This window comes from Pongo abelii, chromosome 15 (genome assembly GCF_028885655.2).
Source record: "Pongo abelii isolate AG06213 chromosome 15, NHGRI_mPonAbe1-v2.0_pri, whole genome shotgun sequence".
In the NCBI taxonomy this organism is placed as follows: Eukaryota; Metazoa; Chordata; class Mammalia; order Primates; family Hominidae; genus Pongo; species Pongo abelii.
In genome coordinates, this window is record NC_072000.2 from 75,904,882 (window position 1) to 75,931,697 (window position 26,816).

The 26,816-nt window shown below is 37.7% G+C and overlaps 1 protein-coding gene across 25 annotated transcripts in view; it reads left to right on the forward strand.

Moving 5' to 3' along the window:
* Positions 1 to 26,816, forward strand: part of SIPA1L1 (signal induced proliferation associated 1 like 1) — a 411,542-nt gene that overhangs the window by 320,618 nt on the left and 64,108 nt on the right. For all 25 annotated transcript variants that reach the window (XM_054530289.2, XM_063715614.1, XM_063715628.1 and 22 more), the window contains 5 exons: positions 2,231 to 2,405; positions 10,209 to 10,312; positions 13,186 to 13,343; positions 22,995 to 23,568; positions 24,335 to 24,609. In XM_054530289.2, coding sequence (XP_054386264.1) covers positions 2,231 to 2,405; positions 10,209 to 10,312; positions 13,186 to 13,343; positions 22,995 to 23,568; positions 24,335 to 24,609 — 1,286 coding nt within the window. The remainder of the gene's footprint in view (positions 1 to 2,230; positions 2,406 to 10,208; positions 10,313 to 13,185; positions 13,344 to 22,994; positions 23,569 to 24,334; positions 24,610 to 26,816) is intronic.

Genomic DNA, 26,816 nt, shown 5'->3' on the forward strand with positions numbered 1-26,816 from the left:
CTGACGAACATGGTGAAACCCCATCTCTACTAAAAATACAAAAATTAGCCAGGCCTGGTGGTGCATGCCTGTAATCCCAGCTACTTGGGAGGCTGAGGAGGGAGAATCGCTTGAACTCGAGAGGCGGAGGTTGCAGTGAACCAAGATTGTGCCATTGCATTCCCGCCTGGTCAACAAGAGCGAAGCGAAACTCCATCTCAAAAAATATATATATATCTAGGAACTCTCCTGTCTATGCACAATGCAAAGGCTGTTGAGCTTTCTCGTCAGCTAACCAGGGTGCAGGGGAGGGAGACGAAGCAAGCAAAGGTGTTTTTTTGTTTGTTCGTTTGTTTTTTCCCCTATGACATTTTCTGTTATCACGATTTGAACCATTTGATTTGGAAAGCTGAAAATGGTAGTTCAGGTTCATAGTCCCTTAATATAAAGTGGCAGGGCTGGCTGTGTTTCAGAATTGAGGAATTTTCAGATTTTAGAGGGATAATAAAATGTATGACCCATATAGTAATATTCCCAGTGAGATCTGGGGCAGTACCCCGCAATCAGTTATGCAGGGGAAATATGAATATTCACACAAAGATGAATAAATTAAAAGTACTAATGTCAGCCCCGTATCAAGTTTTGCTGCCAAATGTGTGTGCCTAAATTTGGTTTCCACCTTTCAACTTCAGAATTGCAAATAAGAAGTTGTAGACATATGTTGCAGCGGTTGTCAAAAGACAAACCTGGTGGAGTGCTGGTGATAGTTAATGGAGCTAAGTCACAGAACTGACTTTGTGATCTTGTGTCTCTCCCTATTGTACTAGTTCCTCTCTCTTGCATTCTCTGATCTCTTTGCTCATCTGCCAAACAGGGGTAATATTTGCCTTGTGGGCTATTGTGAGAGTAAGAATTTAATGTATGTTAAACCCTGCACATAGTGCTTGGCATATGGTAGGTATTCAATAAATGTTAGCTATTAAAATTTCACCTCTTCCCTTCCCCCTTTTATTAGATAAAACCTTACTGATGCAGTGGTTGTAATGACACTCTGGAAATAGGATTAAATGATAAGAATTGTCCCAATGTCATTGGAGAATTCAAAGTCCAATTTTTTTTTTTTTTTTTGAGACAGAGTTTTGCTCTGTTGCCCAGGCCGGAGTATGTGGTACAGTCATGACTCACTGCAGCATCAATCTCCCGGGCTCAAATGATCCTCGCACCTCAGCCTCCCGAGTAGCTGGGACTACAAGTGTGCACCACCGCACCTGGCTAATTTTTGTATATTTTATAGAGACAGGGTTTTGCCATGTTGCCCAGGCTTGTCTCGAACTCCTAGGTTCAAGTAATCTGCCCCCCCTCAGCCTCCCAAAGTGCTGGGATTACAGGCATGAGCCACTGTGCCCAGCCCAAAGTATACATTTTTATGTTGAAAACTCATTGCTTGTTAAATGATCAGTAACACCTTAAAATTTGTTTGTAAAATGACTGGACTTTTCAATGATGAATAAATGTTTTGATTAATGTTATAAGTAAATCTCTTAATCCTTCATTTTAACTGCATTTGAGGAAGAAATATTTGCCATGAGCTGATTTGCCATTGTGAGGCCTCTTTTAAAGTTTCTCTGCAGACACTCATCCTTTGGAAAACTATTTGAAAGAGAAGTTGCTCTAAGTACAGTATTGATGATAGTAGTGCTGCAACAAAGATATAAGCAAGGTTTATAATTTAATATATTGGGAAAAGGGTATTGGGAGATAAGTCTTTTCTAATTTTACAAAAAAATACTGCAAAAATATTAGTGGACCTTTTAGTGCAAAACAGTTTATTTAAAATATGTTTTATAAAGTAGACCTCTGCTTTTAAATTTGTAAAGACCTCCCTTTTAAAAGGGGGGACACCGTAAGAAAAGAATTGCCTTTAGTTACCAGGATTTTTTAATAACCTCATTTTGTACTTTGTAATTGATTAACAGAAATTTCCTATAGTACCAACAGATCTGTTTAATGATGCATGATCTTTACATGCAGGAAATTTTCATTTATTTTTCTGGCCTTTTCTCAATTCATGAAGTTTATAGATACTTGTTCCACTTTATTTTTGGATCAAAGACGGAAAACACAGAAGGATTTCAAGAGAAGAAAGATGTTAGCTATTTTCTGGGCATGTGCCCTATAGGACCTTTGGCATTTGAGTGGGACAAAGTGGATCTGCCTTTATTTATATGCATTGTATTACCTGCCTTCACAGCTGAACTACCAGCAGAAAGTAGGCATCATGTACTGCAAAGCTGGACAGAGCACTGAAGAAGAGATGTACAACAATGAGTCAGCTGGCCCAGCCTTTGAAGAATTCCTTCAACTATTGGGAGAGCGAGTTCGGCTCAAAGGATTTGAGAAGTATCGAGCACAGCTTGATACCAAAAGTAAGAAATACTTACACCCTCCTACTAGGCTTATTTTCCTCCTGTTGTACTGTTGTGCATCTGCTAAATTATCCGTAAGACAACATTGCCATTTATTGCAGAAAACTGCTGGTGATGGGGGAGAGAAAGCCAGAGAGGGAGGATGTAGCACCAGAACAGTTGAAGATCATAACCAAAGTAGCTAGAATTAGACTCTAAAAAAAATAGTGTTGTCAGAGGTGTGTGGATGGAATGGGGCAGTGACACAGATCATGCAGAATTGCTCTTGGATAAGCATTGTGTAAATTTCATTACATTTAGCCAAATGTTAGGGTGATTAAAAACTCCGGAAACTTACAACCATCTGAGTGTAAGCCTGGAATTTTTGACTTCCATTAATTCATTTCATAGTCTTCATGTTTATCTATGTAGTCAGCCTTTGTTTTTGTTTTTTTGTATTCTTTTTATATCTAGGGTTTTTGTTTCTATTATTATTATTCACAGTCTACTTAATCTCTGAGAAAATAGGCTTTTTAGCTTTGGTATTAGTTTAGCTCATAAAATGTGTTGATTAAAAGCATGATAACGAAACGATCTGTTTAACTATGGTGCGTGAACCTAAAAGGTTGTCCATGCCCAGTCCCCAAGTTGTCAATAAAATAGTTACCATTCTCAAATGCCTATTTTGGTTAGCTGGGACTAACCAAAGAGTGTGTTGACTTTTGCTATGTGTCTGTGTGAAAGCAGTTTTAAATTTTATCTTTAAATTCATCCATAGACACTTGTGACCTGTTTTTCTTTGAGAGGGTCTTTGGATTAGCACATCTGTATTGCAGTCTATAGTAATCTCTCTGATTTTCTGTACAGGAAATTAAATAAGGAGTTGAGTCATGAAAACAGAAAAGCATTCATAAACTCCACTGCAGGGAAGAATTTCCTGTTGCCATGGTTTTCTGTTGCCAACTTGGAAACGACATGCAAGAGAGACTATTAAAACCCATAAATAGCCTAGCTGCTTAAATATTATTTTAACATTCTATACTCTGCTTGCAACTGCATAAAGATGTTAAATTTCAGTATGCCCTTAAACTCTTTTTATCCAGGTATTTTGATTCACCCTGTACAGTTCATTTATGTTGCCCCCATTTGTTGTGCTGTATAAATTATCACTACCACAAACAGTTATTGAAAGGATCTGGGAAGAGAATGTGTAATAAGCTCAGTGATACTATAAATGAATGGTCAAATTGGGAGTTGATAAGATTGTGTGTTATCTGTGATGAAGGGTGATGTGAGAAATGTATAGCTAGGGTATCGTTAAGCAACATGACATGTAGTAAGGCAGTGGAATACACAAAATAAGCACTTTGTGTACAGTTTGCCCAATTATCCCAACAACTGCAAAGGCTAGAGGGGGATGAGCCTGGATTACCAAACAGTCTCTTAATGTAGTTTTGGAATTATATAATACATTCAACAGGGAAAGATTGTTTTTCACTGAACTACTCTCCTTTAAGTAGTTCAACTTTATGAGGCATGTCTGACCTTTCAGGGCATATTTCCTGAGAAGGATTCAAAGAAAAGTGTCTTTTTCTGTCCTTTTAAAATGTCACATTTCCTAAAATGAATGAAAAGTAGGAAAGTATTGCTACTCTGAAGCCCCAAAGAAGACAGTACGCAAAATCATCTCTTTTACTCCAAGCTTATTAATAGGGGCAAAAACTAGAGTCTATTCACTATGCCATTTAAACCTGCATTAAATAATCACAAACCACCAAAATAGGCAACAGCCAGCCTCTGTACACCTCAGCTGCCTCCTGCTGGACTTGACACTACTAGAGATAAGACTTCGTTCTATGTGCTGTGATGTAATCTCACCATACTTAATCTAACTTTATTTTGTGTCAAGAAACTTTGAATATAATTCTTTTTCTAAAAAAGTGCTTTCAGAACAAATGTTCAAGGATCATTCCCACTGTAGATGTCACTTGAATCTATGGGTTTGTAGTTTTTATCAAATTAAAATACTATTTGCTGTTATTTCTTTATTTTTTCTGTCTTAACCTCCCGTCTCTCTGAGACTCCAATTACATGTATGTTATATCACTCACTGGTGTACCACAGGTTAATGAGGCCCTGGTTTTTTTTTCCCCCCAACCTTTTTTCCTTCTGTGCTTCAGTTTGGATAATTTCTATTAATATATCTTAAAGCTCCTTGTGTTTTTCTTTTCTTCCATGGTGTCTTAATTCATTGTTAATCCTGTCCAATGAAATTTCCATTTAAGATATTGTATTTCAGGGCCAGAAGTTGCATTTGATAATCTTTTTAAATGTCTTCTATTCTTACCTTATTAGGTTCACGCTGTCCTTCAGATCCCTGAACACATTTATAATAGTTGTTTCAAAGTGTTCATCTGCTAATTTCATCATTTCTCTCATTTTCAGTTTCTTTTTTTAATGGAGTTCCTCTGTATATATTTTACTTCCTCACATGTCTGGTTGTTTTTGATAAGATATTGGATATTGTAAATGTTTCATTGTTCAGTGTCTTAATTTTGTTATCTTCTTTAAGTGTTGAGTTTTGTTTTGGCAGGCAGTGAAGTTACAGAACAGCTTGATTTTTATGAGTCTTATTTTTAAGCTTTGCTAAAGCATACCTAGAGTAGCTTTTACTCTGGCTAACTTAGCCCTACTACTAAGGCGTGACTTTTCTTGCACCTTAGTACTTGAATATTCAATGAAGTGTCTACTGTGGCTGTTCAGAACTCTGATGTCTCCCAACCCAGTGTGAACTGTGGAATTGTTTGGCTTATAATTCGTTGGTAGTTGTTCTTTCCCTAATATTTTGTCTTTGCTTGGCTTTTGGAATTTATGCATATGCATATGCAGCTTACTATCCAACTCAAGACTCAGAGGGACCCCTATTCAGATTTCTGAACCTTTCATCTGATATTTCTTTCTCTTTGGTATTCTGCCTAGCAAATATCAGCCACCTCAGACTTCCTGAACTCGAGTCTGTCTTGGCTTCCCCCTTCAGTACCCTGCTCTGTGTCACTGTCCCACAAGTACCTCAAGGTAGAAAGCCCAGGGGTCATAGGGCTCATCTTCTGTATTCTTTTTTCTCAAGGATCACTATCCAAGACTGCCTGTTGTTCAATGTCTGCAAACAGTTGTTTCGGCTATTATATCATTTTTTCTAGTTATTCACAATGGCATGGTGAGTGCTGTATCAAGCACTTCATTATGGCTGGAAGCAGAAGTCCCAGATACTTTTGATATGTATGCCGTCTCGTTTAATTCTGACAAACCTGCTAGATACCAATTATCCCCACTTTACAGAATTGGCTTCTTTAGATTAAGTAACATGCCCATGGTTAGATAGCTAGCAAGCATTAGGAAAGTAGAATAGATTCCAGTAGTGTGGTTAATGAAGTGTTCAGAGAAAGCATAAATGTAGAATGAAGCACAGCAAAGCCCCAAGACCAGCCTTTAGCCTATGTCTTCCTCCCTCTTAAGCCCTTGAGCTAACAGTACGCAAACCAGCTCATGAGATAGCTCTACTTCATGCATTATCATCATATTCATTTCTTAGTATTTTTGTAAAGGAGGACGAGGCTCAGGGAAGTAATGAACTATTGAACCATTTCTTCTTTTTCCCACTTATCTGTGCAAAGACCATCTCCACATTTCAGAAATAAGGATTTGTAGCAAACAAGCAAGCTATGAATAAATATGTCACAGGCTGGAACAATTCTGCAATGAAGAAATTTTTAGTAGGGGATTTTTCCTTCTTTTTTGTTTTCTTATTTGGATGATATAACCTAGATAATTACCATTCTCTCACACTACAATAAATACAATAAACTTCCCACCAAGCAGTTTGTTATTTGAAAGCTGGAGACCATCCTCATTTTGAGCTGTGTACGTGGATTATTTGGGGAAATTATTTCCTGACTGAGGCTTGTTTGTCAAGTCAGTACACAGGAGACTTAGAAGCCCTCTGTAAAAGCTTCAAAGCCCTGCCTTCATTAATTTGCAGCAATGTTAGTGACTGTTTGTTTTCTCCTCCGTTTTTCAGCAGTGTTATAAATGCAGTTGAGGTTCAAGATCTTAGAAGAGTTATAAGACTTTTCATAAAGAAAGATTTGGAGGCAGATCATGTGATTGTCAAGGTGACCTATATAATGCTTGAATTTACTTATTAAGTTTTAAAGCTCTGTACAAATATGAAGTAGCATCATTCTTTCATCCTTCTTCTACAAGCACATTGTCCCTTTAGAGTTGCTCAATAGGCTCTTCAACCAGATAAAAAAGCATTTTTTTTTTCATTTTCCTGATAGTCATTCTCTTAAAACTTTCATAGTTTCAGGGTTTCATGGTCACTAAAAATATTATAATAAGAGCATTGGATGCTTTATTCCTTAGTAATATAGTAAGCAGTCTTCTTTTAAAAAATTACAGATTCAGGAGGACATGTCCGGGTTTGTTACAGGGGTATATTGCATAATGCTGGGGTTTGGGCTTCTAGTGAATCTATTACCCAAATAGTGAGCATAGTACCCAGTAGGTGGAGATTTTGAGGTGGAGTAGGGTTTTCCAACCCTTCCTCTCAACCTTCCTCCCCACTTTTGGACTCCCCAGTGTCTGTTGTTTTCATATTTATGTTCATATGTACCCATTGTTTAGCTCCTGCTTGTAAGTGAAAACATGCAGTATTTGATTTTCTGTTTTTGCGTTAATTCACTTAGGATAATGGCCTCCAGCTGCATCTGTGTTGTTGCCAGGGAGATGATGATGTTCTTTTTTACGGCTGCATACCATTCCATGATGTATATGTACCATGTTTCCTTTATCCAGTCTACCATTGATAGACATTTAGGTTGATTCCATGCCTTTGCTATTGTGAACAGTGCTGCAGTAAACAAATTAGTGCAGGCACCATTTGATAAAATTATTTCTTTTCCTTTGAGTAGATACCCAGTAGGGAGACTGCTGGGTCGAATGGTATACCGTTCTATTGTTAGTTCTTTGAGAACTCTCCATACTGTTTTCCATAGTGGCTGTATTAATTTACATTCCCGTGAACAGTGTATGTATATATTCTTTTCTCAAAATCCTTGCCAACATCTGTTATTTTTTGACTTTTGAATGATAGCCATTCTGTCTGATATCAGATGGTATCTCATTGTGGTTTTAATGTACATCTCTCCAGTGATTAGTGATGTTGAGCATTTTTTCATGTTTGTTGGCTGCGTGTATGTCTTCTTTTGAGAAGTGTCTGTTTGTGTTCTTTACCCACTTTTTAATGGGGCTGTTTGTTTTTTTCTTTGTTGATTTGCTTAAGTTTCTTAGAGATTCTGGATATTAGTCTTTTGTTGGGTGTATGGTTTGCAAATATTTTCTCCAATTCTGTAGGTTGTCTGTTTACTCTGTTAATTATTTCTTTACAGCAAACATTCTTTTTGCATTCTTTCTGGTAAAGTTTAGTACCTCTATGATGTGCATAGTAATTTCAGGATTTTGGAATTCTTTTCTTCTTGGAAAGAAAAGTTTCATTATTTTAGCCCTAGTTTCATCTCTGAAACTTCTGAAACTATTCCCAAACTGTTGAAAATTACCAGCAAAACTCTATGAATCTAAAAGACCTCAGAAAAAGGCTGGTCAGATAGCATACATTGTGTGAAATGAGACATGCGGAGGACAGAGAGAAGGGGCTAAAAGTAGAAAAACAAATGATCTTCAGTGTTTTCTTCCCCAGCAGTTTTTCTCTCTGGCAGTAATCCTTTTAGAACTAGACAGGCATATAAAGCACAATGTAATAAATTAATACCAATAACAGTCTTTTTTTTTCTGGTTCATTAATTTTGCTTAAAATTGACTTGAAATGCATGTATAAGTACACGTCAGTGGTGACACATTCACTTTAAAGTTTTAAAATGTACTAATCCGTTCTATACATATTTATAGAAAGGGTTCTTGACAGTAGGTAAGTTCTTCACATTCAAGACCTGTCTTAAATAGTTCAGTTGAATCCTTTGTTGTAGTAATACACAGTTTTTTTTGTTGTGATGGTCATTAATACTTAGAAGATATTTTTCTTGGATATTTATATGTTGTTACATAGTTTTCCAATTTTTGAAAAGTAGTCTTTGCTTTGTTCTATTTTTGACTATTTTTAAGCCTTCGCATTTTATGTCAGCTTCAAAATTAAGATTCTCCAACAAGCTCAAGCTTGAAACTCAGAGCTCTAGAATATCTTTAGAAAGCTGTCTGCAAGCCACAGTTGTAGTCTATTCTTAGAGCAGTACCTAACGGCAGTGGAGTTACTGCATTAGAGCTACCTGGGAGTGTCTGTGAAGAATAGATTCCCCTGTGAGGCCCTATACCCACTGAGGAGTATTTTAGGGGGTGGGCCCTGGGAATCTGCCTCTTAATTTAGCTCCGCAGCTGATGCTGTGTATACTAAGTTTTGAGAACTACTGTTGCCTTTTGGTATATGTCAGAGACTTTGTCTGAGAGCATCGTTCTCTAAAATGCCATCAAGTGTTTTGGTCCTCAAAAAATAGGGTCAAGGCCAGGCATGTTGGCTCACGCCTGTAATCCCAGCACTTTGGGAGGCCAAGGTGGGTGGATCACAAGGTCAGGAGATTGAGACCATCCTGGCCAACATGGTGAAACCCTGTCTCTACTAAAAATACAAAAATTAGCCAGGCATGGTGGCATGCACCTATAGTCCCAGCTACTCAGGAGGCTGAGGCAGGAGAATCGCTTGAACCCAGGAGGTGGAGGTTGCAGTGAGCCGAGATTGCACCATTGCACTCCAGCCTGGGCGACAGAGTGAGACTGTCTCAAAAAAAGAAAAAAAAAAAAAATTGGGTTGATAGAGGGTTGAGTTTGCCTACAGTGAATGTACTTCTGTTCCTTTTGCAACCCCTAAGTACAGATCCTTTGAGTCTAAACAGGTATTCCCTTTCAGTTGGGAAGTTAATAACTTTTTTCGGCAGCCTCCAGGTATTTGAGGGAACACTGATTCTGAAACTTTGTTAAGATAAAGGCATAGAGGTTTTTTTTTTCTTAAGGAAAGTGAGAACACAACATGTTTAAGTCTTAAAAAAATTGTTAGACATTGCTGTGTGACCTTTGTTCTTCAGTGTTAATGGTCTTCTTAAATTATTGTCTTTTTTTTTTAAGAACAAAACAAGTCTCTTGCTTGAATTAGAAGTATTAGAAAAATGTTTCTTAACTTGATGTGTGGACAGAATTCAGGGGTCTGTGAACTTGTATGGGAAATAATTTTTTCTTTATTTTCACTGACCCCAAGTTGAAATTTAGCATTTCTCTTAATTATGGCCATAGGCAGTAAACCACAGTAATTCATTTACCTGTGATTTCACTGCCAATAGAAAGCACAGATATTTTCATATTATATTATTTGTTGTTGCAGACATCTCAAGAGTATTTGTGCTCATCATGTCTTCAGCATTATAGTAGATATTAGACCAACTGCTAAATCTTGTTATATAAATCTTGTGCATTCATATTTAAAATTACTTGATACTGTGCGCTTCGATATAATTTCTTTCGAAATCTTATGTTTTTTATTGTATACTTTTACAAATATTATTCTGAGAAGGGATCTGATCCATAGGCTTCACTAGACTGCAAAAGAGGATCAAATACAAAAAAAATTGGAAGAACACCTGTCTTGTCTAGAATCTTTTAATCCTAAATCATTTTCTTTTCTCTTCTTTTTTGAGATATTTCTCTTAAATAAATTATTTTTCCTGTTATAGTCATCTCATCATTATATTTTTTTAACTGTAGCTGACTCCACTGGAACCCATTCTCTGTACACAACATACAAAGATTATGAAATTATGTTCCATGTTTCTACCATGCTGCCATACACACCCAACAACAAGCAACAGGTAAGAGATCCTCCTGTTATCTGTGTTTTCACCCTTGTTTCATTTCCTCTAGAAGCCTAAATGGCAAGTTTGTAAAATCTTAAACCAGAATTTAGTGCTGCACCTGTCACAGCAGCGGGAAGCTTTGTGCTTTGTGGAAGTAAGGAATAGCAAATGAGCTGAAAACAAGTGATGAGACACAAATTTTAGGTTAACAGCCAGCTGGATGCCTTTGTGAATTAATCATTTGCTTTTCACCCACGGGGATTGAGGTTTTCATGAAATCTGAGGAACAAGTTGAAATCATTGGTGATTACATGACTCTGCAGGGTTGCAAAGAACATCCATGAGTGGGTGAAGTTTCATCTCAAGAGGTCAGTGCACAGAGTAGGAAAGTTCTGAGGTTTCATTATAGATTTCAAAGGAGATATAAAATGCTAACTTGGAAAAAAGTCAGATGTCAACAGAATGATATTCTTCCTTACCATGTTCATTGGGAGATAGCAAAGAACATAAATAACAATTGCGTATGGGCACATCATACACAGAGCTTCTCTTAAAATGATCTAAAAGCTCAATGCCCAATTACTAAAGTGTAAGTGAGGTGGTAAAATGTGGAAACTAAGCGGTGACAGATTGTTACAGAGCAAACTGGAAACTGGCACTATTGTTTTAGGGAATATGTGGTAGTTGATTTTTAAAAATATTTTAAATAATAGCAAATTGAAATTTAAAAGAACGAGAGAGCTAACACACTCTTCTTCTAAAAGTTATTACAAACTTGAGCAGTCCAGTTTTACTTCTGACCTTCAAATGGATATGGATTTTTGTTTTTGTCAATTGTTGTGCTAACAGAGCACAGGCCAGCTGCAGAATGAATCACATCCTCTTTCACAGAAGTTAACCAAACACTGATCTAATCTAACACTTTATCACTTTAGGTTTGATTAAATCACAAATCTAGGTAACAAAGTTTTGCCTTTCATGATTGCTAGTGTAATAAAAAATAGGGAGCAAAGCAATGAATCAGCTATAAATCTGAAGTAAACCTGTTTTAAGATAAACTCCCTGATCTGTACTCTGTTGATAATTTGTTTTATGCAAATTCCAGATTTTAGCTCTCTTTGAAAGAAAAACACCATGCTAAGAAAGGCATAATAAACTTATTCTGACCAGTCAGTAGATAAAAAATTTAAGAACATTAACAAAATGATCCTTAAAGAGAGCATAAAGGCTTATTCTGCCTGATCACTTCGAAGAGAAAGATGAGATTTGCAAGGGTAAAAAATTTAGTAACAAGATTGGATTGATTATTTGTAACTAAATGAGTTGAAGTGGTAGGCAGAGAAAGCGGGCATTTAAATGGCAGCTCTCTAAATTATTTAATTTTGGAGTCCAATCAAGGCAAAAATGTTACGGTCCTAAATCAGAATGAGAAAGAAATTGGTACTGCAACATATCAAGAAATTTTCACTCTCTAGCCAAAAATATTTATTTTCCTCTATGTAGATTACTTTATGCTTGGAAAAAAAAAAACCAGGAAAAATGTATCTTTAAAAATTCTTTTGCAAGTATTTTTAATAAAATGTTATTTTTCATTATATGTAGTATAAGATGGAAAAATGGATTTGTTTCTATTTGGGTCCTTTATTAAGACATTTATTTTTATATGTCAAGCCATATTTTGAAGAAAGAATAATATTACAGAAAATGACATCATTTATGCAGGAATGGCATAACATGTAGATAAACAGTATTTGTTTTTGGTATGTCCAAGATCTTGAGTAGATTAATAATCTTTAATTATTGGTATGTTCTGTAGAGCAATCAATACACACCAGCCTTTATTTTCATAACGTCTGTTTGTGTATCATATTTAGAAATGAACTCAGAAATAAACTGCTTCATTAGAAGACAATTTGGGATGCTTTCAAATTCCTAAGGTTAAAAGTACATTTCCTGAACATTCTAACTCCCAATTCACAACCCTAATCTAAAAGGCTATTATTTCTCCCAGCTGGCAGCCAATACTAGATCACTGATTTTACTGGTATGCAATTTGTATGCCTTAATGTCACTAGAGAATATTTTTTTAAATACAAGTTTTATAAGTACAAGCTTATGTCTAATGGATAGTTTATGTAAATGTCACACTTAGTTGTTTTTCTTTTTTAAGAGCCTCCGTACAGTAAGTTTGAGAAACACAAATTTTGTTCTATTTTTCTTTACACTATTGAATTAACTGCTGAAAGACATTGACCTAGGATGATTGGGGTGCCTGAGTTTGAAAGCCACCCATCCAAAACCCACTGAATGTGAAACAGAGGGTGTCCCTAAGCAGCTTTCATTGCAATTAAAGAAGCTGTTTAAACCTGAAATTTACCTGCTTTTAATTGTTGCAACATTCTGGAATATTATTCTTTTCTATATGCCCAGCTTGTGACACAAAACATATATCAGAGAACACCTTAGTCACATTTTCTTTCAATGAAGCCAATTAAACCAGAACATAAATTACATTGTAATTATTTCAGCCATTCTCATCTCTAAAAATCTTCCCTATGGCATGTGTTTTTCTTATGTGAAAATGGAACAAAACTGTTGTTATAGAAACTGAGGGTTTGTAGATGTTGGGACCTGGCATAATATGCCAGATATTGGGTAGATCTATTTGAATGGCTGTATTTTTTATGCAAATTTCAGAATATTTGTTTCTGTGTTCTTCCTTAGAGGCAATAAGGCAGGTGAAAACATTGACAGTACCTGTGTAGGTTACCTACCTTAATGTGTACTGATTAGGAATGAATGTTTTAAATACAGCTATATAAGGGAATTGGGGCGGCGGGGGAAGCAAATTACTGTTATTTATGTTGGTTGCTTATTTTTTCTTGTAGCTCCTGAGGAAGCGGCACATTGGAAATGATATTGTAACAATTGTTTTCCAAGAGCCTGGAGCGCAGCCGTTCAGCCCAAAAAACATCCGATCCCACTTTCAGCACGTTTTCGTCATCGTCAGGGTGCACAATCCATGCTCTGACAGTGTCTGTTATAGGTACGTATGGGTGTCACAGCAGGGGCTCTGTGGATGTTGGCTGGTTATCACACAGAGGCCCCATTCAGCTCTGCATTCTAAAGTGGCGATGGGAAGTCTATTACTATTTCTTTTTGTCTTTAAACTACGCATGCGGATGGCTGAATTCACATGATGATGTAATCTGGTGGCATTGACATTACCCAAGCATGTTGGTTAGACACCTGCCGTTTCCATTTGCACCTCCTCCTTAGGTGATGTCCTTCATCCATACCATCTGGTCACCAACCAACTAATTACTCATATTGCTAATTATATTTTTCTTTTGGCATGGCAAGAGCAGAGAAGGATTATAATAAATAGGGAAGAGAAGTTAATTTTTTGAAAAGCATTGTTATTAAAGAAGCCTAAATCCTTGCCTCTGACTTACTTGATTCACGTTAGCACTCTGACTACAAGCTTAGAAGCGCTTCTGTACTTTATTTAGCATTATTGAAATTGTTTCAGTGTCACTTGTTGACGTAGTCACATGGGTATCAGAATTCAGACCTCTATCTGCAGAGACCTTTCTTTGTAAGAATACTAGAGAGTTGGGAGTTGAAGGGGATAGGGACCTGTGATGCTAGCTTGATATGGGTGTAGTGCCAGAATGTGTAAGGGTAATGTTCTTGCATTTGTAAGATGTTTTTAATGTGCATCAGTTCCTTTCAAAATATGGACATTAGGCATATCTTTCCATCCCTAAAAAATGTTACCTGCACAGAAAGTGACCTGTGCAGATTGACAGTTTGTGAGATCCACAGTTGTATATTTCTAGGGGTAAGGCAGATTAATTCTAGGAGTAGAGTAAGCGTAGCTTAGGGAAAAAAAACAAGTAGAGGTTGTGTTGGTCTCCTGCTGGCTGTCACCATCCTTGCACATATCCTAATAACTGCATTGGTTGAGCTCTTGTTATAAGCCCCAAACTATTCTAGACATCTTACATGTATATCCCATTTAATCTTTAAAACCTATGAGGTAGGTACTGCTTTTATCTCCATTTTCAGATGATGAAATTTAAGCCAGGTCACTTGCCTCGGGTTAGCTGGCTGGTGTTGAGCAGAATTAGACAGGAATGCAATCAGTGTGATTCTAGAGCCCAGTCTCTTAACCATGCTGCTATGCCACCTCTCTCACATGCTGGGAAAGCTGGGTTTTTCACTCTGAGCTCCCAACACAGAGGCTGTTCCAGAACTTCTCAGGTGCTGAGCCTAGGTGAACACCCAAGACCAGGGAGGTCTGTAGTTTCCTAGGGTTGGGGCAGAACCCCCACCAATGAAGACCTAGATCTGAAACCTCTTATCAAGGAAGTAGTGTCTGAGAGCTGCTCTGGTTAGCTGTAGAATGAAAGCACAGAACAATTGACTATAATTGGGATGGATAACTATTTGCATTTAGAAAATGAGCAGTTAAAACATGCTATGTACTAGATTCATGCAAAGGATTTCATACCACTGGACAGGTAGAAAGTTAAGCCCATTTTGAATGGGCACTCCAAAGTTTGGGGAGTGGAAAGCTATGCAGTTTCTTTTAAAGAGAGTTTCTTCTTTTCAAGCCTTTGTCTAAATCAGTACCATCCAATGGGACTATAATGCAAGCTACATATTAATTTTACATTTTCTAATAGCCAGATTTTTTTTAAAAGTGCCAAGATATAGATGAAATTAATGTTGACACTGTTTTTGACCCATTTATACATTTTATTTACTCAGTATATCTAAATATTATTTCAACATGAATTAACATGTGATTTCGGCATTTAACAATTATTGTGACATCTTACATGGTTTTTTGAACTAAGTCTTTGTAACCTGAAGTACATTTTAGACTTACTGCATATCTCAGTTAGGATGCTAAATTCTCTTTGGTGATACTTGATGTATATTTAGATTTCATAAAATTTACAATGAAAAAGTAGATTTAATATACCCAGATTCTTCCAAATGGACTTTTAAAAATCTTTAAAATAACAGAATTAAGTATCCGTTTTTAAATCATATATTAATTAAAATTTAATATAATTTGATATTCCTCGGTCACACTAGACGCATTTCAAGTGCTCAGTAGCCACAGCTGACCGTGGCCACTGTAATGAACCGCACAAGTCTTAAACAGACTGCTAAGGGAGGTGTGTTCGCCTTCTTCAGTGCTTTGTTTTTTTATTTTTATCATCCCTCCCCTGAAAATTAGGATTTTTGCTTTCTCTCTCTTATATTTAATCTGTTGCCTGGAAGGCCCACCGTTTGAACCCCATCATTTAACGCTAGGAGTCTTTGCAGGGAGTGGGATACTGAACACCCCTGCTCAAGACATGTGGGCAGGTCTGGAATTTCCTAGTTACCAGGCTTGTTTGAAGGCCCAACACACAGCTTTTAAGCTGTGAATTTTGGCCTGTTTATAAATCCAAGAAAACATATCAGTTTGTAACATCACTGAAAGAAATCACAAGAGATTATAGAGTAGTAACCTTTGCCTATTGTAAACTTTAAAGATCAATAAGTTTTTGCCATCCTTCTCAAAAGAGGCAGGCACACCTCCTCAGGTATGTGGTGATGTCAGGAAGTGTTTGAAGACACAGAATAAACAGGACACCTTTCTTCAAGCCTTTAATGTTGGGGGGAGGCAGGGTAAGGACGAGCTTATTTTCTCATGAAAATAAATGTATTATGAGGTAGAATAGAAAATATCAATTTTCAGATAAAACATGGGTCTTCAAAGAATTTTTACACCTGTGAGTTTTTCTCAAACCCCAGCCACTCCCCGAACTGCTAGGGATATGAATTTATAGGCCTGTTTTATTAGGGGTCGTTTGGTGGAAAAACTTAGACATGGGTTAATTTATACTCATTTTATTTAAATCTAATTTAATTTTATCCCCAAGTGATATAGCTAGAGTAACTCAAATGCTTTTTTAAATTTATTTTTTATTTTTTTATTTTTGTGGGCACATAGTAGGTGTATATATTTTTGGATTACATGAGATATTTTTATATAGGCATGCAATGCATAATAATCACACCAGGGTAAATGGGGTATCCATCACCCCAAGCATTTATCCTTTATGTTACAAACAATCCAGTTATACTCTTTTAGTTATTTTTAAACGTGCAATTAAATTATTTTTAGCTATAGTCATCCTGTTGTGCTAGCAAATAACTAGGACATATTCATTCTTTCTAACTATTTTTTGTACCCGAAGTGCTTTTTAGCATTTAAAACCTCTTGGTCCCAACTTTCTCCACCATGAACACACATATTTATTTACTTACACCTACCTGGTGTCTGAACTGTGGAAAGGGGAAAAGTTTCCTTGAAAGAGTGTCCTACAATAATAGTGCAGGGAGGTGTGGGGTCATTACAGGCTGAAGTTATATGGATATTTATGAGAAGATGGGATTTGATGTGTGTGTTAAAGCATAACTGGATGGAATTCAATGGGAAAAAGAGAAACCATTCTAGGAGTGGTCAGTGGAAAGTAAAGAAGCCTAGAAATGGGAAGGAGGATGGAAAGTACAATAAAAAGGCTACTAATGCAGAAAAGATGACCAGGCAGTAGAGGCCTCCAGAATGCTAGGCCATCATTTCAACACTACATAAGTAGAATTCTAGGAAAAATTATCCAGTGTTACCATGCTAGGTAATTTGTACACAGAAAGATAAATTTGGAGACTGTCATTATCCATTTATTTTTCATTAGTTCTTTATCCAGCCCTTAGCATATATGTGCTAGACACTACTCTGGACCCTGGGATATAACAGGAGAACAAAGAGAGAAAAATCCCTATAGTGGATCTAGAGATGAGATCTCAAAATAATGTGGTATTATACCTCCCTGGGGACTAGAAAGCTTATATAGGAATAACTGACTAATTCAGACTAAATGCAGAGGCCAGTTAATGTGAGTCATCATATAGCCAAGAACTCAGAAATCAGTCACTAAGTCTGCATACTAAAGCTTATCCCATAACTGATAAGAGAGCCCTCCAGTCTCTATTGTTTTATTTGTATCGTTGCAGTGACCTTAATTATCTGATCCCAGTTGATAGAGAAGATTAGAAGCAACAAAATAAAAAAAGAAGAAGGAGCTGTTAATAGCGAGTATATACTGGAAACAAATATTTGTTTATTGATAGAGGAGATGCTGAAAAACTATTCATATCAAAGATATGAATTCAATAAGCATAGCAATCTGGGGCCATTTGATTTGGGGGCAAACAACCAAATACAGTAGTTCCTCCTTATCTGTTGGGGATATATTCCAAGACCCCCAGAGGATGCCCGAAACCATGGATAGTGCCTACCCCTATATATACTATGTTTGTTCCTATATGATAACGTTTAATTTATAAATTAGGCACAGTAATATATTAACAGTAATTAATAAAATATAACAGTTGTAACAATATACTTTAATAATAGTTATATGAATGTGGTCTCTCTCTTAAAATACCTCATTGTACTATACCATGGCTAACTGAAACCACAGAAAGTGAAACCGTAGTTAAGGGGGAACTATTGTGTGCTTCAGTCACTCCTGAGGGCTTCGCTGTGGAAACACAGTATAAAATAATACCATTTTTCAACAACTACTGAATTAATGGATTTAAGCATTGATCATCAAAGGATGCAAATACCATAAAAAGAGACAAATATGTGCCTCATAATGGAAGAATACAACCTCACCTATGAATTATTTTTGCCACCCCCTAAAAAAAATTAAATCTGATCAAGCTTCCAGAAAAGCCAATTTATAGGAAATACAAAAGACAGAGGAACATGTTTGTAGTTGACAAAATTCAGACTCTGAATAACTTTGCAGACAAAAAGCCCCATTTCTTCAACAAGTAAGTTGCAGGAAATAGTGAGGAAGTGGAGGGGAATCTATAGAATAAAACATTTTTTAAAGCTAAATTAATTGCAATGTGTGGATCCTATTTGGATCCCAATTTAGACAAAAAGACTATAAAGAAAATCTGGGACATCCTAAACAATTGTAGATTGGAACATTGACACACTATTTGATGAAATAAAAGAGTTGTTATTCATTTTAAAACTAGAATAGTAATAAGTAGTCATAACAAGGACCCTGATTCTTCAAAACAAATGTTAAACTGTGGTCAGTAGGTATGTTTAGGAAGGTAGAAATATGTGTTATTCCTCTCAGAGAGGTTTCCATACCCGGTAATTAAAATGTAATAACTGTTGAAAGGAATCCATATGATATAGTACAAAAAGCACTTGGAATTAGACCAAATTGTTAAACAGTGCAGTGGGAAGTTGCTTGACATCCACTTAAAATCCTATTAAGTAAAATGTCTAGCATAGGCAGGGAGGAAGTGTGATGCATGTCCATTAAATGTCTCTGTTATCCTCTTTCCTCTCTGTAAAAAAAAAAAAAAAAGAATTTGCAAGCTTCAGCTGAGAAGAAGAAAAATCCAAGTAGGTCAAGTGATATAAATTTCTTTAAGAAGGTCTATTTCAAGCCTCAACTAATCAGCATCCCTATTGTCCAGTGCAGCTGACCTTTCTAAGACAAGAATCTGATTATGTCATTTATTGTGCTTAAAAGCATTTAGAGAAAAGTTCAGACTTGCAAGCATAGCTTACTGCATGGGGGCTTCAGATTTGGCCTCCTGTCTCTCAGTCTCATCTACCAGTCTGCACCCCATGCCTACCTCACTCCTTTGGAGCTACTCACCACTCCCCAGAACAGCATGTTCTGCCCCTCTGCTCTGCACATGCTGCTCCTCTCACACACTCCCCTTTCCCTCCATCTGATGAATTCCTGCTTTTCTTTTTTTCTGAGAAGCCTCCCTGGACCTCCCAGGACTAAAGTGCCTTTCCTAAGTGCTACCAGTAGCACCCTGTACTTCGCAAGTAGGAGACTCAAATCACTGGCTGTGGCTCCCACCAGACTTTGAGTTTCTGGAGGGCTGAGCCCGGGACATCTTCAGCCTTGATCCTCAGCAAAGGCAAAGTGCCTAGCACATAGTAGGTACTCAGTGACTGGTGGATCAATACTATTAGAAATCGAAAGAATGATTGGCACGTGTTTGATCTTTCCTGTCCTTTGCCTGGATCTGCTTTCTTGGAAGCTGCCCTGGCCAGTAATCTGATCCAGGCTCCAAGAAGAGGAAACTTCCCTCTCCCATTTGATGTTTTCTGTGTCACCTTCCTTTTAAATTTTAGGCTGGGGATTGTTGATTATTGCTGTTTTTCCACTGTGCTTCCAAAGTTCAAATGTCTTTTATTTCTCAATTTTTATCCACTAAACTGTTCAGAAGTCTTTGAAACAGGCCGGGCGTGGTGGCTCACACCTGTAATCCCAGCACTTTGGGAGGCTGAGGCAGGCGGATCATGAGGTCAGGAGATCAAGACCATGCTGGCTAACACAGTGAAACCCTGTCTCTACTAAAAATACAAAAAATTAGCCAGGCGAGGTGGCGGGCGCCTGTAGTTCCAGCTACTGGGGAGGCTGAGGCAGGAGAATTGCTTGAACCCGGGAGGCAGAGGTTGCAGTGGGCCGAGATCGCGCCACTGCACTCCAGCCTGGGCAACAGAGTGAGACTCCGTCTCAAAAAAAAAAAAAAAAAAAAAAAGTCTTTGGAACATTTTCATGTGTCAGCTTGAAGTTGGCTTTTGGTATCAACACTTGTTATTTCATTCAGGCTCTTTGATGCCAACCAATGTTACATGGCCCATATTGACTAGAAATAGCCTCATCGTCTCTTAGGCCAGTGACCCATGTCGATGGTCCCTTTTAGCAGGCACCTCAGGAGTAGGAGGTTTGAAAGCACTTCCTCAGAGGGAGTAAGTGTGGGTTTGTCGTGGAGCACTCTCTTGGCTGTCCAGAAGCTTACATTCCAATCCTGGCTCTCTCTAACAAATCTGGGCAAATCCTTTTACTTCTCTGTATCTGTTCCTGGAGAAGTGAAGAATTTGTACCAGCTGCTCAACCGGAGGTTTAGGCATATGTCAAACCACAGAATACAAACAAGACACCTTCCTGGTCGCTCAGTGTACCCAAAGATTTTGGAGTGAGAAGATATTTTTATATGAAAATGAACACAAATATTTTTCAGTAGAATGTAAAATCGAGGTGAATTTTCAAATGAAACCCAAGATTTTATTGAAAGAGTTTGAGGAACATTGAGTTCTCTTAAGTTCCCTTCCTGTGATAACTTTCCATCACTGTTTTAGCCTCTAGCTCTGTCTGTCTTGTCATCTAGATAACCCTGCTGAGTAGAACATTCCAGTCCTCAACAATGCTGGGTAAATAAAGCATGGCTATGATTTTAAAGCATGTATTATTTCCAAGAAGACACAGAATTGCCAGCTAGGCTAATACACGTACAGCCAAGCAGAGGCCCTTTGGAATCTGCTTTTAAAAATACCAAGAACCGTTTATAATTAATATATCTTAAGTAACTACATGCAGCAAACTGAGATTCTAGAAAGGCTTTTTTCTTACAAAGTACTCTGTTTAGCTTAAACCAGGCCTTATTATCAAGAGTTCAGAATTTGTGGCATCTAAATTAATGAGCTTTTAACCTTGTAGAAACCTTGCCAGTTTGATTTATCCAAAACAAAATCATTTATTTGAAAAGAGCATTCCAGGGTATCATCTTCCTCATCTTCTGTAAGGATTCTGACTATGCGAAGCTGATTTCAGTGCCTGTATCATTTACCTCCCTACCACAGTGAATCATTGAAAATTATATGGTAAGGATTCAGTTCTTCTCCTCACAGTTCATTATAGCTGTTTCTAATTATTGGTAGGTTTTCAGTGTATGTTTGTCTAAAGTTCTATCAATTAATAAATGGATCTGCAGAAAGCCAGTTAGTTTAAGGGGCAAGTAGATGGAGGGTGCTTAAAATCACACCCCCTGCTAAGCATTTTGCTCTCCTTATTTAAAATAAAATCACAGATATTTTCTGAGAAAGAATAACAATTTGAGTGAAATAGCAGATGAGAAATTGCCAATTTTAAAGTGAAAGATATTAAATATTTCTGGATTCTTACAGGATTCCACTTAGAAAAATCTAGCAAACCTGGATTTCAGCATCTTTTGCTTGACTTTAAGAGAAAAAGAACACAATCAAATTAAAATTACACAACTGTCAGCGTTCAAGTCAGGCAGTTCACAATAGACAAGAAAAATTGCCTTCCTAATACATATTGGTATAATTAAGCCATATGGAAGTCTCTGAATTCTCTCCTCCAGTTAGAAAATGGAGTGTTGGTTGCCACTGTTCTTTGTCATGAAGTGAACTAGGTAGTCTTTTAAAAATACACTTGTGAAACCAACAGATAGGCCATCCCATGGCATCTTCTGAGCGTGTAGCTTTTCCATTCCACCAGAAATATAATTTGCCTCCTGAGGTTGCTGATTTTTATTTTTCTTGTTTTCACAAGAAATAACTATTTCTTGAAAAACAAAGCTGAATATCTTAAAGCAAAACCTTCTTAAAGAAAAAGTAAAACAGAGCTCTTCAATTTTATTTGAAAGATGCATACTCTCTGATGATGCCATTTCTATTCCAAGAGTTCAGAAGAAACCGATTTTTTTTATTGTTTCCCTAATACTAAGTATAATTGCATAATTTATTTACTTTTAATTTGGAAAGAGCGATCTTTGATGTGTTAGAATCATTTCCAGTCATGTCAAACTTTACTAAAATCGTGGGACATGATATAAAACACTCAACCTCTCTGTTTCTATATCAACAACTTCCTTTGTTGTTTTAGGAGAAACTTACTTTTTTTCCTTTTGAGGTTAAAAATAATAGGTTATTACAAATGTTCATATGATCCTTTTCTTAGGCCCAATTTTAGGAATATATATTCAGAAGAAATGACTGGAACAGGCTTTCTTACATCAATCTTGCTTAAAGGAATGGGAGAAGGAAAACATTTTTCTTAGAAATAGATTATCAGAATAAAATACCGAAAGGACCAAAGAATAGCTCAGTTTAAAAATATGATTTTAAAGCGTTGTTGCTATTACATAAAGATTCTCATACTGTTACTCAGATTCCAATTTTCATTTTAAAATTATGCTTTTAATCTGATTGCATAATGCCTCACACGTAGGCCAACAAATACTAGCTAAGTTTTATTGAAATTTAATTCATTTCTTTTATGGCATGCATCTTCTGATATTTTCAATTTAAGCTATCTACTTATAGGCATCATATCTAAAATGGAGAACACATTTGTGTTCTCACAGAATGTATGCTTGTTCTGAAAGATGATGTGGTTACAGTAACCTCCCTTGAAAACAATTAGTAGGTATTTAAAATGTCTTATACAGAATATTACAGTAAACCTATTTTTTCCGTGGAGTTTTGGTCAGTTTCCTGTCTGGTAAAAAAAAAGTTAATAGTGTTAGCTTTTGGGATTTTGAGAGGTTTGTTTTTGGCCTAGAAAAAAGTTTATGTTGTGTAAATCCTAAATGTGGTTGAATGAAAAAATATGCTCGTATTAAGCAGAAATGTGTATTGTTTCTCATGGAAAAATAAGCAGCTATTTTGTATCTGAGGTACATCTTTGTCTTTGAGAAAGTATATTTTATTCTGATGTTGTGAGACTGAGAAATACTGACGTGGCTCTCTTTGATCTTTGTCTCTCAGTGTGGCTGTTACCAGGTCCAGAGATGTGCCTTCCTTTGGGCCTCCAATTCCTAAAGGGGTCACTTTCCCTAAGTCAAATGTGTTCAGGGACTTCCTTTTGGCGAAAGTGATTAATGCAGAAAATGCTGCTCATAAATCGGAGAAGTTCCGGGCCATGGCAACTCGGACCCGCCAGGAATACCTGAAAGATCTGGCAGAAAAGAATGTCACCAACACCCCTATCGACCCTTCTGGCAAGTTCCCATTCATCTCTCTGGCTTCCAAGAAGAAGGAAAAGTCTAAGCCATATCCAGGAGCCGAGCTCAGCAGCATGGGGGCCATTGTATGGGCAGTCCGAGCTGAAGACTACAACAAGGCCATGGAACTAGACTGCCTTTTAGGGATCTCCAATGAGTTCATTGTGCTCATTGAACAGGAAACAAAGAGCGTGGTCTTCAATTGTTCCTGTAGAGATGTGATAGGGTGGACTTCAACTGACACCAGCCTCAAAATCTTCTATGAACGAGGAGAATGTGTTTCAGTGGGGAGTTTTATTAACAATGAGGAGATCAAAGAGATTGTCAAAAGGTTGCAGGTGAGTCTCTCCTTCCTATTCCTTACATGTAGTTTCTTTTTCATAAAGCTTTCAATACAGACTAGAGCCAAGTTACTGAACCTTGCGCTCTGTTATTAGCTCCTCTGAAAACTCCCTTGACGTGTGAAGCAAACAGAGTTTATCTCATGCTTGTGTTTTCCATGGATGTTTCGGAAAAGTAGAACAAGCTGGGGAAGACACATTTACTGTGTGTGTGTGTGTGTGTGTGTGTGTGTGTGTGTGTGTGTGTGTGTGTGTGTGTGTGTGTGTGTGTGTGTGTGTGTGTGTGTGTGTGTGTGTGTGTGTGTGTGTGTGTGTGTGTGTGTGTGTGTGTGTGTGTGTGTGTGTGTGTGTGTGTGTGTGTGTTCGTGTTCAAAACCCATTTGCATGTAACCTGTTCCCTGGTGCTGCAGCCCAGTCATCTGGTGGTGGTGTTGAAAAGAATTGCTTGAGTATCTGCTGCCTTGAATTTTACAAAGGCTAAATGAGTAGCAGTATATGGTTTCTATTTACTGCCAGCTCCCTGTAGGTCTCTGGTAGAGGTTTCCTTGTAACTTCAGGGAAGCCATTGGCTTTTTGGATGCAACAAGTATATTCCTTTTGGCCTAATGAATAGGAGACTAGTGAAGAAGAAATAACCAGACTGCTCTTCAGCTGGCAATAAGGTATTCAGAACTAACCCTGCTTGCAATGATTTTCCAGTTCCATGTCCACCACTTAATACCCTATTGCTTTAAACCATAGTATCTTTTATTTCCTTGTCTAGTTTGTTTCAAAAGGCTGTGAATCGGTGGAGATGACTCTGCGAAGAAATGGGCTAGGACAGCTTGGCTTCCATGTCAACTATGAGGGCATCGTGGCAGATGTGGAGCCCTACGGTTATGCCTGGCAGGCAGGGCTGAGGCAGGGCAGTCGCCTGGTGGAGATCTGCAAGGTGGCAGTAGCCACTCTGAGCCATGAGCAGATGATCGACCTCCTGAGAACATCTGTCACGGTGAAGGTTGTCATCATTCCCCCCCATGATGACTGCACCCCGCGGAGGTAGGTCTGAGGAGGCAGCTGTGGGCCTGAGACTTGAGTGCAGGGTTTGTGTATCATGTAGAACATCTCTTAGCAGGTAGTGGAGTAGGGTGTTGTGAAGAACAATAGATTACATGTGATGCTGAATGTTTCATCCATGGAGTCTGACTCAGGACGAAGCTCCCTTTCAGTGTGTGGTGACAGCAGCTGGAAAGAGTGACTAAATGAGACCATTCCCAGGATTTACATCACTGGATTTATAAAGTTGCCATGACAGATAGAGAAGTCTGGTAATATCCATCTTAAGAATCTTCCACTAGGAACTGAGAAACATTCAATACTTAACATTAAAAGACACTCAACATCTCAAATTGTCAGATTGCTTTTCTTTTATGTTCCATAATGCTCTTATTCTTTTCTCTCTCCCAATTGCTGCCCAAAACTCAGCAATTGTTTGGACCTTTGCTGTCTTAGTCTGGCAGCCGCTTTTCCTAACTGTATCTGCATGTGCTAGGGTTTGGCTTCAGGTGAGCTGCCCCTGCTCATGGTGCTTTGGCATTTTGGTTCCTAGTCTTTTCCAGAAGGGAAAACCTAAGAGCTCCCTGCCTCACCCAACCCCGACAGCTCCTGCCAAGCCAGCAGCATTGTTGAAAATTTAATTTCTCTGTCTCTGGGAGGCTTCTTGGTGGAAGAAATTTAATCAACTGTTTATTTTCTCCTTTGGACATGCACATGCTATTTTTGCTAGTTTTTAAGATCTCTCTTTTTATTTTATGCCATTATTTTCTAAGAATTTCTCTTAAGCTTTGGCAATTGATTCTTAGGCTTTCTAAAGCCAAGACAGTGTTCTGTGTCCTATGTTGCCACTAAGATGACCAGTCCTACAGCTGAGCTCTCATGGATTTGTGAATATCAGATGGTAGAAAGTTAGTGGTTATGATGGGCTATTTGTGTCTTTTAAAAAGTAAAGAACAGCAAATATATATGTGTGTGTGTGTGCGTGTGTGTGTTTTATATACTTTGCTCAGGATAGTATTTCCTAATACTGCTTACCTCCTAGATGGCCTGGGGATTATGTATATATGTCAAAATATAGAAAAATTCCTTTGTCTGATAGTTTGAAGAACTGCCTTTGGGATGACTGTATTTCCTTGGAAATCAAAATATGAACTTTTAATTTCACCTGTTTTGGAGAGGAGTAAATATTCAGAAACTGCCCTACCCACATACCCTGCCTTAGTTAACCAGGTCTAATGAACCTTATTAGCCTTTTCTGGTTTCCCCAAGCATATCATCATTAAATGTTGAGTAACGTGCTGAACTGTGATTTAAAAAATTATGTGAGGTGGCTCAGAAAGGCAGTGGGGTTCTTGCTTATGACAGTCTCCAGTCTTGTTGCACTCCTTGTCTTGTCCGTTTCTCTGCTGTCTCTCCTTCAAATTGTCTACTTTATTGCTTCTGAACAGACAATCATAAATGGGAGAAGATAGCCAAGCTTTGTAAATTGTCAACCTTAATTACCTACAGTAAAGAGTTACAGATGTTAGTCTAAGGACTGTCTACTGAAATATGGAGCCCTTGACCTTATGATGCCATCTTGCCCGCTCAGAAGTCTTTCCCTTGTATCTAGGCTCCCAGGTTTATATGCGGGAAAGGAGAGGGAAATGGGTTTGTGTGACTGTGGGTGGGATGAGACAACAGTACAGACATGGAAATTGTAAATAGCTGTTACTAGAAAGATGGATAAGAGGCCTGGACCTGGATAGATGGAGCCGTGATAGGGGGAATGCTAGACTAGATCTATTGTGGTGGGTCAGTGAAAATAACTAATGTACTGAGTTTTTTACCTTAATATGCCAGGCCCTGAAAAAAGCACTTTTTTATGGATTAGTGCATTTAATTCTTATAACAACCCTCTCTTGTGATACTGTTAGTAGCATTCCTGTTTTAAAAGAAACCGAGACTCAAAGGTTAGTAACTTGCTAAGCTCATCTGACAAATTTAGGTCTAACATCAGAGTCTAAGCTCTGAACTGCCACGTTGTGTGCTTAGAGCACAGATCCTTTCCACACACACCAGAATCAGTGTGACGTGCTGGTGAGTTGGCTTTCTGCTGGGGGGAAGAAAACTTTATTTGTAGTATTTGCTGATTTCTGTGGTGCAGATACTCCTACTGTGGCTGGCTGCAGGCTACCGATGTGATGTCACTGCAGGCAGCATTGGGGTGG